Raw genomic sequence first — 14,959 nt, 5'->3', positions numbered from 1 at the left:
CTTAGGGAAGTCAGCAGGTTTTTTCTTTATCAGACACTTTGCTAATCATACTATCTGACTGCATCAAACTTCAGCATTCTGCAGTACATACGTAGCACTTTTTTCTTGGTGAAGCTATTTGATTTTTACTGTGAATAAAGAAAAGAGCACTGACGGAAGAACTGTGCATATCAACCCAGAGTTAGTAATCCATCCACTGTCCTTCATTAGCAGCTGATTGCTGCTCTTAAAAAAAAATAAAAGATGAAAAAATATTATGAACATCCAGTATATATGGACATTTACACTCATACCACCTAGCAGTACTCTGAAGTAAGGAATTTCAACACCTATTACATTAGTTTAGCTAATACACTCATCTCAAGGTAGCTGCTAATGTAAGATTGATGAGTGTGCTTATTATAGTTATAATAGCTGTCACAGACTGTACAAGCCACCGGTGACACTTGTTCTGGCCTACTTAGCTTGCAATCTGCTTTGAAATCATGGGGATTCTAACCACTCATGCATAAACGAGGAAAAATCAAGCCCAAAGGCAAAGTGTATAAGCACTACAGGTCAGATCTGCATCAGGAATATCAACTGGGCTTCAACAACTGAACAGCTGTGTCCCCCACAAGTGCAAATGCAAACAGCAGAACTCCAGTTTTTCACTTCAGATTTAAATACCCTCAAAATTAGTAGTTTAGCTCCTCAACTAAGAAAAATATCAATTACTGCAGTACCCCATGTGATAAAGGAGGCTGGTAACTTTTCCAAAACCTGTATCCTTTAGAAGGATCTGATTACCAGAGGAGTGGGAACAGCAGGCGAAGAAAGTGTCCCATTACCATTGCCAGAGAAAAAGAAGATAACAGTTGCTGACATGCCTCATGAACTGGCAAGGTCATTTAATTTTCATCCTTCATATATCAGATAGGTCATGAGATACAGCCACTGCTACACCAACTTGTAGCTTACTCAGGCACTGTTTACTTCTCTACCACTTCTACAGGAACACAATTCCATTATGGGGCTTGTAAAATTAAAAAAATACTAGGGATATTCTATGGCACAAATAAGCATTCTGTATAGAACTGTACCTTTGTATCATGTCAGGTCAAGCCACCTTGCTTTGATTTTGAACAAATCTTAGTTCAGCTTTATTTATTCCTGGTGTTACATGAAATATTCTGTAGTACTAGAAGTATCAAGCAAATAGTATGAGTGATAGTCAAGTATCACTCATATGGAATGTCTTAGATTTCTTCAATTTTATATCACTTTTGATTAACAGTGAATTCATACAGCATCTGCAAACTCCCCAAAAGTGATTAGTTTAAAAACTACTTTGCTACTAAACACAGATCTAGCTATCATCAGCCTCTGCAAACTACAATGTAACACAGAGCAAAGCAGCACTTGAAACAATACTTGCAATGTATGATTGCACAGCTGAGGTTTTTTTATTGCAGTTTATACTTAAATCTTGACCTGAGGGTGAGAATAGGAAATAATGTTCATGGGCACTAGAATAGAACACTAATTTAGAAGTAAAAGTTAGTATTTTTTGAAGTCTTCTTAATGGTCTTTACAGGTAGACAATAGCCTTACTTTACTTCTTGGAAGGAACTAGCAACTTTTTGGAAGAAACTAGCAACCAATGCAGTTCTTCAAAGACTTTAGAAAGAATCAGGCTCTTTTTTTACTAGTCAATGGACACACAAAGGAGACAGACTAATCCTCCATCATTACATGGTTTCTATTGCAACCTTTAATGTGCTCAAGGTTTTTCCTTGTGTGAGGTTAGCCACTTTTACCCTTTCATAGTCCTACACATTTAACTAGTCAGTTCCATGAGTTAGAAGTAAATTTCAATTTTCTTCTCAGTCCTGTCCTGCATCCATGCTCTTTTTAAGGGTGGTACACTCAGACTTGAGCACATCCACTTACATGGAGTCAGATTACACCAATGTTTCACTTATGCAGAAAGATGTGATTACATCTAGGTTCACCTTTAATTTCTCCAGCCCTGGCTTTCTTATAGAGTCCTTTAACATCCCTCTGCTCACAGACATGCAATGGAGCATCCACAAATACTTCAAAAAAAGGCAAACTTGCCCCTTCATGAATTCGTCTGGCATTATTACGATCCTGAAAGAAAACAGAAGAAAAATCCTAAAAGGTTGCCCCCACATATTGTTACTTGGTTTTGCCTTTGAAGTTCATTTTAAAGAAGCTGACAGCACAACGTAAGCAAGCTTTCAAAGTTGGAAAAAAGAAATGTGATTTGATTAACAGATGCCCTGCAAGCTATATCACTCTGGCTACAGTACATCACATGGTAAAAGCTGACAGGATGATGTGAGATATTTTACATTAAACTTGATATATTAGAAAAAACAGAACCAAACCCAGCCAGTAGAATGCAGGATTTTCTCTACCCATGCATATATGTCTGAGGAATTACATCTGCCTAGCTGAGTACAGCCAGGAGGAGGTGTTACCTGCTGCTCCTGATACAACCACCCTTCTCTCCCAAGCACCAGTTTTCCCTACATTCCTTAAACTGACAAGACTTGTGTAGTCAAAATATTGTATTATTTGTATTATTTTATTTTTATTGTATTATTTTTATGGCTTGCCAAGCATTGGAACAATATTGGTGGCTTTCATTCAGAGAAAAAAAAAAAGCCTTCCAAAATCCACTAAAATCTTCTCTTACCAAATACTGTTTATTTTATTAGTTATTTTCCTCATATCTAGAGACTTCTGTTTTACTGTAGGATTTGAGTTCCCCAAATTATTATCAGAAGAACTGTTTGTACCACACTAACCAAAGAAACAACACATTCTCATGTCATGAAACACCTAGGCTTAAAGTCCCTGGGTCATTCTTCAAGATACTTGGGTGTTCACACACCCTTTTTGTCTCTCCCCTCCAGGTTCTCATGCACGGATGAAAACAGTCTTCACAAAACAATGTGAAAGTGGATTTACGTTAATTTTCAGTATTACATAATATCATGTTGTATACACAACATGAAATAAAGTAAAAAGAACCTACAAGCAATTAAAACACTTCTCCCTTAAGCCACCTGGTAAAAATAAAGCTCTCACTGTTCATTCACTAAAGGAAAAATTGCTTATAAAAACAATTTAACTGAGTCTTCAGGTTAAGTGTACACCTAGTCTTCATATTTATAAAGTACTGGAATCTACATGGATCAAACAAGATATTGCAATTTTAAGAGTCTTTCTTGGAACATCATTTGAGCTTGTTTGTAATATTAGAATAATAATTCTGTTTAATGGACTGAAGGATAGTTCCAGTTATAGAACTAATGTAAACATTTTATATTTAAGATTAGTATTTCTGTTTTGAGTAATCACCTCCATAAAGCACAAACATCACCAAAAAAAGCAAGTAAGTATTTAATTCTGGCTAAGTTCAGAAAGCGATTTCTGTAACTAGAATTCTCAGTGACATTTTGCATTTTGTATTTTCCCTACACTTCATCCAGAGGTTTTTCACACTTACCTGAGCATAAGGAGAGATGAAACTAGTAATGCACACCAAACCAGCATCTGCAAACAATTTAGCAACTTCAGCAATACGACGAACATTTTCTTCTCTATCTTCTGGTGTGAAACCCAGATTCTTATTAAGGCCTTGGCGAATATTGTCACCATCCAATGTGTAGCATGGAATACCATGGCATACTAAATACTCCTCCAGTGCCATGCTCACTGTAGTCTTCCCAGCACCAGATAGACCTAAAATATTCAATAATAATATGCTATCAGCATAGAAACAGGTTAAGTCAAATTGTAGTACATGCATATTATGAAAACTCCAAAGCAACAGGCATCAGCAGCAATGCCTTTTATAGATAAGCTTACTTGGAATATAAGCCAAGTGGCTTTTATACAGATAATAGGTATAGAGAGAAAGGCACAAAGTTAAGTGTGCAATTTGAAGCAGGTAAGAGTTTGACCTTGAGCTCTGCTGCTGCTGCTTATAGAGACGGTGCACTTTCCCTAGTGCTACTGGCAATTATTACTACCTGAGCAAACTTAATTCAGAAACCAAACACAGTTACAATCTCACATTTATACAAGAGGAAGATGTCACATTGAAGTGAATTTCAGTCAACAAAAGAAATGGAATCAGGCCAAAATCACACTCTGTTCTTACTCCTTGCAGAATGACAGCACTGAATTAGACACCACTGACTCACTCAAGACTCACACACAGCAGTGATGCTCCACTAATCAGCGTGTGATAGCAACAAGAAAAGGAAATTGTACTATCAAACTCTGTTCTAATTTAGAATCCTTGGCAACAAACCTTTGCTGGCCCTAAAAAGTCCACTGTTCACTTTAATTTGGAAATTTATTTAAATAATTTTTCCAGACTAGATTTCAATTTATCTGGAGCACATGCTTCTGCTTATACCAAGAAGTCAATTTGTAAGTGGAGCACAAACTCAGATCTTCATAAGATGAGATTTACCCTTTGAGTGAGAAAAAAAAAAAGGGGGTAATGGTAGTCTAAAAACAGTAGCACAACTGGGTGAAGAAAAATGTTTTTATTAGTGGCGATTAAGATTTATTTTAACTCTCAAAGAATGGAGAAAAACAAAAAAATCACACAAAACAGCAGCTTGGTGTTACTTCCAAGACATCTATCGCAAAGGATAGCAACCATTCCTAAGAAAACACAAAGTGCAGAGGAAACCTTGACAGCTTAAGATGTTCAGGGTAACTTAAAGAAAAGGAGTCGTTGCATTGCTTCCTCTGGTGCCCATTAGCCAACTCAGTTTGCTAATCTCGCCCACCCACACACCCATGGGGTATTTTCCCTTTTTCTCCCTTTGTGTGTATGTGGGGAGGCTGTGCTAAGTTCAGTGATGATTTCCCAAGATGAATCAGCTCAGTGTTGAGTTGGGCAAGCAGTACAGTATGTGCAAGGCAAGAGAAGGAACACAAGGCAGGAAACAGAACAGTGCTCTTTTGGCAGCAATTAAGTACACCCCCATTATAGAAAATAGGCACAACAGTCCAAAATAAGATTTCATCAACTTCATCATTTGCTTCTCACTGATGCAGTCTTTGACTTGCTGTTTCTGTCCCCACATCTAGCTTGCTATTTGCTCAAACGCTCTAGCTTTTCACACATCATTTGGTCTGCAACATGTAATGAATTGCAGAAGTTAAGGTTATACATTAATGAATTTAAAAACAGTCTTGGAGCTGACAAGTCTTTGATATAACTTACACTCTAAAGATTGCATATTACTTTACACATGAAAGCAATGTTTTTCCTTTTTTTTGCTACATTCCTCAGTTTTCTTTACTAGGACCCTCTAACTCAGCATTCATTAAAACAGAGCTCTCAAATAAAGGTTACCTTGAAAACTGAAAAGCGATCCCTGAAAGATCTTTCCATACACTCCCACTCCGTGAGTGCTGACAAAGTCAGAGAATCTTGGAGTGTACCAGTATTTCAGATTTTATTCTAACACCTATCAGAATTTTGAAACTCACATTTGCACAGCTCTAGAATGGTTAATATTGCTTACTTCAATGCCTACAGTCCTTTTCACCCTTTCACATTACTGCTCAAACATGTTCAATAACCTAGCTTCCCACACACATTCTTGATATTTTACCACCACCCTTCTTCCTGAAAAAAGAAGGAAATTGGGCATTAAGATTACATTTGTTTAAAAAGAACATTGACTGGGAAATGTTGCCATATAGAGAATTGAGAAAACATTTTTATCATGACCTTTTTCAAAATTAGATTAATGAATTACCAGAAGAAACAGAAAGGCAGCCCACCAGATCATTCAAGCATTGACAGAGAGGCTGGAGCTATGTGATGGAAACAGGGAGAGAAAGGGCTCCATTCTTTTCCCAAAGAAATACATGACAGCAAGCCACTGTATCAAATCTCTTTGGAATGGCTCTCAGCAGTTTGTTATCAATGACTGCTTTACATTTCACACACGTTTAGTAACACTAGTGGAAACCAGTTGTACTGAATGTAGTAAGTTTCTCTAATACTCTGTGAAGATTTTTTATGTTGCAATGCAGCAGTGTTCTAAATGGTTTACAACCAATTAAATGACATATTTTGCTATATTTTTTTTATTACCAGTTTTAACTAAAAGAAAACTTTAAGGGAAATATTTTAAAGCTTCCAAAAACTTTGAAAGATAGAACAAAAAAATTCCCTCACTGTTACAAAACAAAAAATATCTTCCAGAATGTATTTACCGCCTCTATTTACAAAAAAACCCCCACAGAGCTGATTTCAAAAATAAGTCCCAGTATGCATTGCCTAAATATGCAATTGCTGTCCAAAGGCACGGGTTTATGTTGAAATTTTATTTCAAACCAAGGAGACAAGAACAATCCAAAGAGAAGAGGCTTTTACAGAAAAGACCTAGACATACAGACTCTTAAAAAACGTTGCATTTCATTTCAAAATAGATAAAATGGATGGTACAAAGAGACAGAATTGGTTAAAACAAGGAGCAAGAAAAAAAAAAGGCAACACACACAAGGAAAACAAAAAGCCCCATACATTCCAAAACTCAACCAGAAGTAGCAGACAGTACCAAAAAACAACCCTCCCAGAGCACTGAACAAAACACATTTTTAAGTTACTATTTATCCCAAAGCAATTTCCTGCTAGTCTACCTAAAAATAGCAATAAAATTGCATCAAGGTCTTAGATTTCACAAACATTCAACTCTGCATGCAAAAAAGAGCTACAGCTAAGTAGCTTTTCAAAAGAGTACTAAAACAAAAGGATCCTCAGAAATCCACGGCCATACCTGTTAACCAGACTGTGCATCCACGAAAACCACTTCTTGTTCCTACCACTTGGCCTCTCTTATTCCTGCTGACATGATGAGCTTGGTAGGTAACATTGGTTGCCCTTTGCATTCCCTGTAAAAGAAGTCATTGATAAGTCTTTGATTGATACACTGTGAGTTGGCAAAGCAAACAAGTTCATTCACAGAGAAAGACTTGGAGACAGAAAAATGGAAGTAAAACCAATACCCATTCCATCAGCTCCAGCATGGACCAAAGGAGACACAGGAAATTAGAACAGTCACCCATAGCCTACCACATCCCTCGTGCTACTTCAAGCTTGGGACTGACAGGTTAATCAACTACTACTTTCAAATAAAACTTGTTTAAGAAAAATCAACTACAAAATAGACAGATGAACTGCTAGACCTTGACTTCTATCCAAGTAATTTTGGGGATCTGCTTAGTAGAGTACCATGGGATAAAGCCCTGAATGGAAACCCAAGAAAATGGGTTGATATTCAAGGATCACCTCCTCCAAGCTCAAGAGTGATGCATCCCAACAAAGAGGAGGTCAGGCAAAAAAGCCAGGAAACCTGCATAGATGAACAAGAAACTCCTGGACACAAACACAGAAAGGAATTCTACAGAGGGTGGAAGACTAGGGAAAAGGTGGGCCCTCTCTGAAAGGAAAAGGGACACATGGTTACCAGAGACATAGGGAAGGCTGAAACAGTCAATGACTTTTCTTGCCTCAGTCTTCACTGACAAGTGCTCCAGTCACACCACCCAAGTCGTGAAAGGCAAATGCAGGGACTGGGAGAATGAAGAACCACTGCCCACAGTAGGAGAAGACCAGGTTCAAGGCCATCTAAGGAGCCTGAAAGTGCACAGGTCCATGGGACCGGATGAGATGCATCTGTAGCTCCTTAGTGAACTGGTGGAGGATGTGGCTAAGCCACGATCCATCATATTTGAGGAGTCACAGCAGTCAGGTGATGTTGGAAAAAGAGGAACATAAGCCCATTTTTAAAAAGCAAAATAAGGAAGACCTGAGCAACTACAAACCCACCAGTCTCACTTCTCTGCCCACCAAGATCACGGAGCAGAAGTTCATAGAAACTAAGCCAAGACACACAGAAAGTAAGGAAGTGATTTGTGACATCCAACCTGGCTTCACTAAGGGCAAATCATGCCTGACAAATTTGGTGGCACTGGCTCTTTGGCTCATTTTTAACTCCTAAGAGGCCTTTTCATTGCAAACTACACACATCTCTCCCAATTTTCAGTTAAACAAGTGCCTTTATATATGGCATCATCTGTCTCCAGACAAGACACAGTTATCATAGAGTCTAAATGTTTAAAGGAAGTACTATTTCAAGGAACTTTTTAAAGAATTTATTCTAAAATATGGGATATTTTTCCTATACTTTTAATTTAAACAAAGCCGGTTACAGAGTTTCTTAAAACTGCTCATCCTAATAACCTGCTCTACAAATATCTCCAGTAAGATGACAGTGTTGTCAAACACATTTCACAATCTAAAGTCAGAGAGCCCACAGGAAGATCAGCCTTGGCTGATCTTCGACTTTAATGGTATCTGGCTATATTAATTTTGTTTGTGAAAGATCAAGACCTTAGATTGCCAGACCACGGATGAGCAAACAAAAGAGAAGACTTTAAAAAAAGAGCAGGGGGCTGGGGGGTGAGGGATGAGAGGGATTAGTGGTATCTGTAATGCTGCTTTGGCTTCCCTTGCTTGCAAACATCTTGCACTATCTTCTCTTTCATCATTGTATCAGCGCCAGTTGAAAAAGAAAACATCCAGTATATTTAATATAAAAGAAAGTAGGGACTATATTCCTCTATGGAGTACTAGCAGAGAGCTGTTCATAGTTTCACAGAGAAACATCAAAAAGTAGAATTAACAAAAACATGGTATCTACTTGTGGATTCAAGGACTGCTGCTACATCTATTCAAAGGTTTATCTATAACTTAATTGGAAATAATGAATTTGTGCGATTGTATGTCCCCACTTCTATACATGACTAGGCTCATAGTTAATACAAACAGAAACTCAAGGTAAGAATCTATGTTCAGGTTTTAAATACAATACCTCTGTAATTCGGTGGTGATAGTTCAGCAACTAAAATTAGATGAACACTGAATACCAACCCAGAAGAAACCACCACCTGCAAACAGGTTATAACCATACAAAATGAAGTTAACCTAGCTGATCATGTTATCTTCAAATAATTTATCTCCTAAAACAAAGCTGTTTTGGGCACAAAGTCATTGCAATACAGCTGACTAAAACCAGAAGTCAAAAAGTCAGTCTTTCTTTTTACAGCAGGAACAATTATGCACTACATAAAATTGGAGATCTCAGTGAGCAAATGCACAAATTGTGAAGTTAAAACCAACAAAAATAATTGAAGTGCTTCAATTAAAAGATATATAGTGCATAATGAATGTACACAGCCATTCAAACTAATACAGTAATAGCTACATTCTCTCCCATTAATTCCAGTTGTACTGTATTGTACCAGGCACTGGATAAACAGCAGTCTCAAAGCACAAATCCCATGCCACTGTCTCAGTAAGCTCTCTTACATTAAGACATAAACCCACACATGCTTTGCTTTTGATGCCTGGCAACAAGACTATTATCAGACTCGAACATTGGAGGTCAAATGTCTCATCCAAGGAGACGTCTTCCAGTCCATATTCCATAAATTAGATCAGTTTTCTCTCTTTTCCAGAACTAGGAAAGCAGTAATGAAACTACTCAGGCTATTACACTAGGTTTACAGAACACATCAAACCCCGAGGAAGCAGGCCAGAGGGATTCTTAAAATGATGAAAAAGACACAACTTTTATGAAAAAAAGTATGAATATCTACTTAGCAGAGATGAGGAATCACAGCAATGAGAAGACCAATTGACTGCTAGAGGACAAGGCACACAAGTGCAGAGGAGCAGCCAGCAAGCCGAGCAGAGGGACAATAATCCACCTGTACTTCAGAAGCAGGCATCTAAGACTAAAGGTTGAAGTGCTCAAAGAGTCTGCATGCTCTCAAAACATGCCTGCTGGTTACCAGCTGCCCCATTTTCTGTATCTGTGTGCAGGCATACAAACAAGACTGCTCAGTACTAATCCTGGCCAAATCCCCCTTATCTTCCGATAGAAAACTGCCTTTTAGAGAGGTGCTCTAAAAAGTTAATAATTTAGCAAGTCACTCCCTGCTGCTGTAAAAAAAAAAAAAAAAAAGTAGTTCCCTAATTATGTCCATTTCCCATCAAATAATTTGCTTCCATATGATTTGCCCACACCACCGAGCATAAAAAGCGGGACAAGCTGAACACTGGATCTTCAACAACCCGGGCTTTTAACTACTATCCCTGACATACACCCTACTACAAATATTGATGTGGCACAAAAAAATACTCACTGGCACATATTGTTTGTGCTCTTAAATTATTTAGCCAGTCTTCAAATTCTTGTACATAAAATTTGATGACTATCAACAGATGAAATTAAATGGCCACCCAAAATGATACCAGACATAAAGAACAGTCATTTCCTTTTACACTATATCAAAGCATCTCTCACCTTGGAGATCTATATTAACAATGTTAAAAGAAATGAGACACAAGAAAACATGCTATAGAAAAACTCAATGTGATGAGCAAGTATTCTTTGAAGAAGCTATTTTAAAATTCTAAGCCTAATTACATTCACTATAGTAGTCCCTGCTGAAAGGACACGTTACATTTTTGTAAAGGGGCTAATGAAAAAGAAGGCATTAAACACCAAGGTTTATCTGCTTTTTTTAAAACCATTGCATACTTCCACTCTGACATCCCCACAAAAATGTCTTCCACCCTGCAACACACTGCTTCTGCATTAAGTAGACAAACACTGCATCTTAATATTTTCTCTCCTACTTCACCACATTAAACAGAAATAGTGCTTCAGTCCACTGTGTTTCATTATAGCAGTAATATCAGCTGAGAATGCTGACATATCCTTCCTTTCTCCTCCCCCACTATGCTGGTTTGTTTCTCTCATGAAATCAAAATTGCTCTAACAGGCAAACATCTTTGTATTGAAGTAAAAAAAAAGTGGTATTAAAGAAATCCTTTCATAGATGTGCACTGGAGAGCTGCAACGATAAAGAAGGAAGGGTAACTCTGCTGTTCACTTTTTCTGGCATGAAGGTAAATTTTAGCTTTGCAGGTAGTTAACCAAGGAAATGAATGACTACAGACATCCAGGAACCACAGCAACAAAAGAAAGAAAGATGATATGGGTCAAAAGGAAATACTAACTCTGTCAACTTCTCTACATACAGACTTCCTGAGATGACCCTTTTTTTTTTTTCTTATCTTTCTTGATGTTTTGCCCAGTTACGCCTACATTTTTTTATTGCCAAAGCCAAATCAGACTATCAGTGCCAAACACCTTTGATGCAAGAACACAGACAGGCATCCAGATCACGGAAAGCAAACCCAAGTTGCAATGCCAATACCGAAAGAAAGCCAAAAGAAGAGATTATTGCTTAATTGTTCTATGGTTAACAGACAGATGGCATATACAGTGGCATAAGCTGAATTTATTCTTCATTACTTTCAAGTAACAATGAAATATTGTACTTCTAAATCAATATCAAATTTTAAGTTCTCACAAAGCGACACCTCGGGGAAGGAAGTAAATCTTTCCATGGCAAGCAGACTCCCCAAGCTGCAGCACCAACTTGGGACAGCTTGAAGCTGGAAGTATCAGAAAACAACAGACATGGTTTCCATACAAACCATATATACCAAAGAAACTGCGACTAATTCCATATCCTTCTGCTCTAAGATGACAGTGTTGGTTTCCCCACGCTAAGAAGTCCCATAAGCTAGCAAAAGCAACACATGCAGCCCCCCTCTGAAGTGCAGTCTTAACTTTCAATGCCTTTCTCATTTCCCAGTCATAAGAGACGATCTTTAGGTCATTTGTTAACTTGCTCACCATGTGCCTCTTATAAACCAGGGATACCCTGATAACAACACATTTTTATGACATTTATTATTCAGCACTGATAACCAAATGAGTAGTTTTCTTTTTTTCCCTGCAAAGTGTTCTGCTCAACAACCAAACAGCAACTCAAGTGCATGGAGAACAGTGCCCATTTTTTTGACTACATACAAACACAAGCAAGGAAAACAAACATGGTTCCAACACAAAAATTCAGCTACCACAGAGGCTATAACCACATATTTATATGAGGTTTCAGGACCAAAAGATCTGTCAGGAATATCTTCCATTAGCTACTTTCTCAAATTCTGGTTTGAAAATCTGTGCTTTGATTTCGACAACTGTGCTTGGGAAAGAAGGGCAAACCCAGAAATTATATCTGAGCAATAATATCTTTTAATCTTTTAAAAACTTAACAATTCCCCCAATCCATATTTTGCCATAACCTACAGCATTACATTTTTTCCCACCTACAACAAGAATTCTTACTTGGATCCTTACAATTATTGCCCACTAGAAGGCAATTTGTCATGGTGATACCGATACAATAAGGCACTTAAACACCTCCGCACAAAGCACCACCCGACCTGCCAAATTCATGCTCTCCTGCCACTGACACAGACCAGCTCCCCTTTGCCAGGTGCTCTAAAGCTGGGACAGTTTGAAAGATCACAGCAGCAGCAATCACCCAGAATCTCCTACAGTACTGTGGATACAAGCAATTCAGTGGTAAAGATATTATTAAGAAGTGTGTCTTTGCCTGCCACCTGCTGCAGTACCAGCATGACCAAAGGCAGAGACAGCTTATTGACCAGTGCTGGAGGGGACTCACAGGCTGGCATCAGAGGGGATGGATAAAAAATGAAGTCAGAATTTACTCCACTGAATATGCTCTCAGAAACAAGAACTGGAGCAAGGTCTCATTCGGACCCACCTGCAAACTGACGCAACAGCTCAGTCGTGTTAGCCAAACCACTCTAAAGAAAGTGTTCCACACATCTCCCTATCAAGCCAGTGTAATGGCAGTGTCTGTGGCTATGCTGTGCTCTGTAACTGGGGAGTTTGCTGTGCTCAGAGGCGGGCTTGGCAAGGGCACTTCCACAGACAGAGGTGTATTCTGAATAGCACTGGAAGCACAGAGAAATTCTGAAAGACAAGGCTCTGCCTACTCTCCTAGGGGCTGCCAATTCCACCAGGGTAAGTTGCTTTGACTTTGCTCTCAGCTGAACAGATGCAGAGCCAGTAGTGCCAGAACATTTGCCTGTGGAGCATGTGAATCAGTAGCATTTTTGTTCCTGGTGAAGCTTATTGGTTTATAAAGAGCATTTCAGTTGAGGTCTTCTGAAGAAAAAGGGAGAAGCGGAAGACTTCCTCTGCTTGCCACGTAGCATAGAGGGGGTTGCAAACCTCAACTGAACTCAGCAAACACTTAATGTCTGTTAAGGAATTTCCCTTGTTTGGACAAATCCATCTTGGTTTTGCTGATGACTAAGGAAATGATACAGAGTAACTTTTGCATACACTTTGTTAACCCCACACAGACATCGTCTATTCCACTAACTTCTAAACATTGGATTTTGCTTTTTCCTAGTGGAATTGAAAGAATGTAACCTACCGATTACTCTCTTACATAAACAAGTTTAAGCTTGTACACAGTGGAAGAGGCTTGGTCAGGCACAACATCTACCGAACAGTACGATACGAACTTCACTGTTTTTCAGGCAACAGCTGCTTTTATTTGGAGAGCTGTGGCCTGCACCACTCACAGCAAGACTTCAAAGACTGATATGCACTGCTACGTTCGTATCAAATGTTTTCTGGATCTTATGTCTTGCCTGTTTCAACTCAGCATTGATTGAAAGAAATCACGCTTTCATTTTTTTTCGCTTGCCTTGCATCATCAGAGGTATCAAATGTTCCCAAAGGCCTGCAATGTCTCTTCTAAATAGCTGCATTTTGGTCTCTGCTGTAAACCGATCTTCCCCCATCTTTATGAACAAGAATGAAGACTTTGGTTAGATTTTTTTAAGCCCTGTCTCGACAGTTTTCCACATAACACCCGCAACACAAAGAACCCCAGTCTTTGGCCAATCCAGGTTTATGAATGGCCACATTGTACATCACATTCTTCAGTCTTCCTTCTTCCAAAACTCTGGAAGCCGAGGGCTCACGGCGGAAGAGGCAGGGATGAAACCTCCAGACACGGGGTCCTCTCCAGAGGGGTTCCCTGCCCTTCCCCACAGGCGGCCCCGGGCGGGGAGCGCGGCACGGAGCCCCCCGTCCCGGCTCCCGCTGCCGCCCACTGCCACATCACCACGGCGCTCGGCCGCTTCTGCCTCCCTTCTCCTCTGCCCCCGCACGCCCACCTGCCCACCGGCGCACAGCCCGCCCGCTCACCCAGCTCGGCTCCCTGTTGCTCAGCTTGACTTTCTTGCACTGGCTCTCGGGCAGCTCCATGGCCGCAGGGCAGCGAGAAGAGGAGGAAGGGAAGGAGGACGCGCCTTCCCGACTGATGCTCGGTGCGGATGAAGCCGCTGCCGCCGAAGACCTGTACCGTCTGCGCACTCCCGCAACTCGGCCAAAGGTGGTGCAGGGAGGAGCCGCGGCCCGGCAGCCGCAGGGAGGGACGGACGGACGGAGGGAGGGAGGGAGAGAGGGAGAGAGGGAAGGACGGAGGGAGGCGGCTGAGAGGAGACAGAGCCACGGCAGCCCCGCCACGCGCCTGCGCCGCGCGGTGACGTGCACGGGGAGGCGGCGGCCGCCACTTCCGCCGCCGCCGCTTCTGCTCCGGTGGCTTTCGGTGTCTGTGCCCGTGTCCCTGCCGCCCCCCGCGGCCCGGCCCTGCGCTCACGAAGGCAGCTCGCTTCGTTCAAGAGGACATAGTCCTAAGCGATAACGAGAGGAAATAGCCTGAAGCTGCACCACGGGAGGTGTAGGTTGGACATGAAGAGGAATTTCTTCACAGAAAGCGTGATGAGATACTACAATGGGCTGCCCAGGGGAGGGGATGAGTCACCGTCCCTGGAGGTGTTCAAGGAAACAGTGGATGTGGCACTGGGTACCATGGTCTGGTTGACAAGGTGATGTTCGGTCACGGATTGGATTCGATGACCCCAGAGGTCTTTCCC

At 40.4% G+C, this 14,959-nt stretch overlaps 1 protein-coding gene across 1 annotated transcript in view; it reads right to left on the bottom strand.

Moving 5' to 3' along the window:
- PAPSS1 (3'-phosphoadenosine 5'-phosphosulfate synthase 1) overlaps nucleotides 1-14,534 on the bottom strand; it is a 40,031-nt gene extending 25,497 nt beyond the window's left edge. Inside the window, exons 1-4 of the mRNA XM_010411712.3 lie at nucleotides 14,229-14,534; nucleotides 6,828-6,942; nucleotides 3,521-3,756; nucleotides 1,995-2,133 (exon numbers count right to left, since the gene is read on the bottom strand). Of these exons, the coding sequence (XP_010410014.1) occupies nucleotides 1,995-2,133; nucleotides 3,521-3,756; nucleotides 6,828-6,942; nucleotides 14,229-14,288 (550 nt within the window). The 5' untranslated portion in view covers nucleotides 14,289-14,534. The remainder of the gene's footprint in view (nucleotides 1-1,994; nucleotides 2,134-3,520; nucleotides 3,757-6,827; nucleotides 6,943-14,228) is intronic.
- Nucleotides 14,535-14,959: the final 425 nt, after the last annotated feature.

This window comes from Corvus cornix, chromosome 4 (assembly GCF_000738735.6).
Source record: "Corvus cornix cornix isolate S_Up_H32 chromosome 4, ASM73873v5, whole genome shotgun sequence".
Taxonomy (NCBI): domain Eukaryota; kingdom Metazoa; phylum Chordata; class Aves; order Passeriformes; family Corvidae; genus Corvus; species Corvus cornix.
The sequence above is the reverse complement of the archived record's forward strand: the minus strand, read 5'-3'. Positions and strand labels throughout refer to the sequence as shown.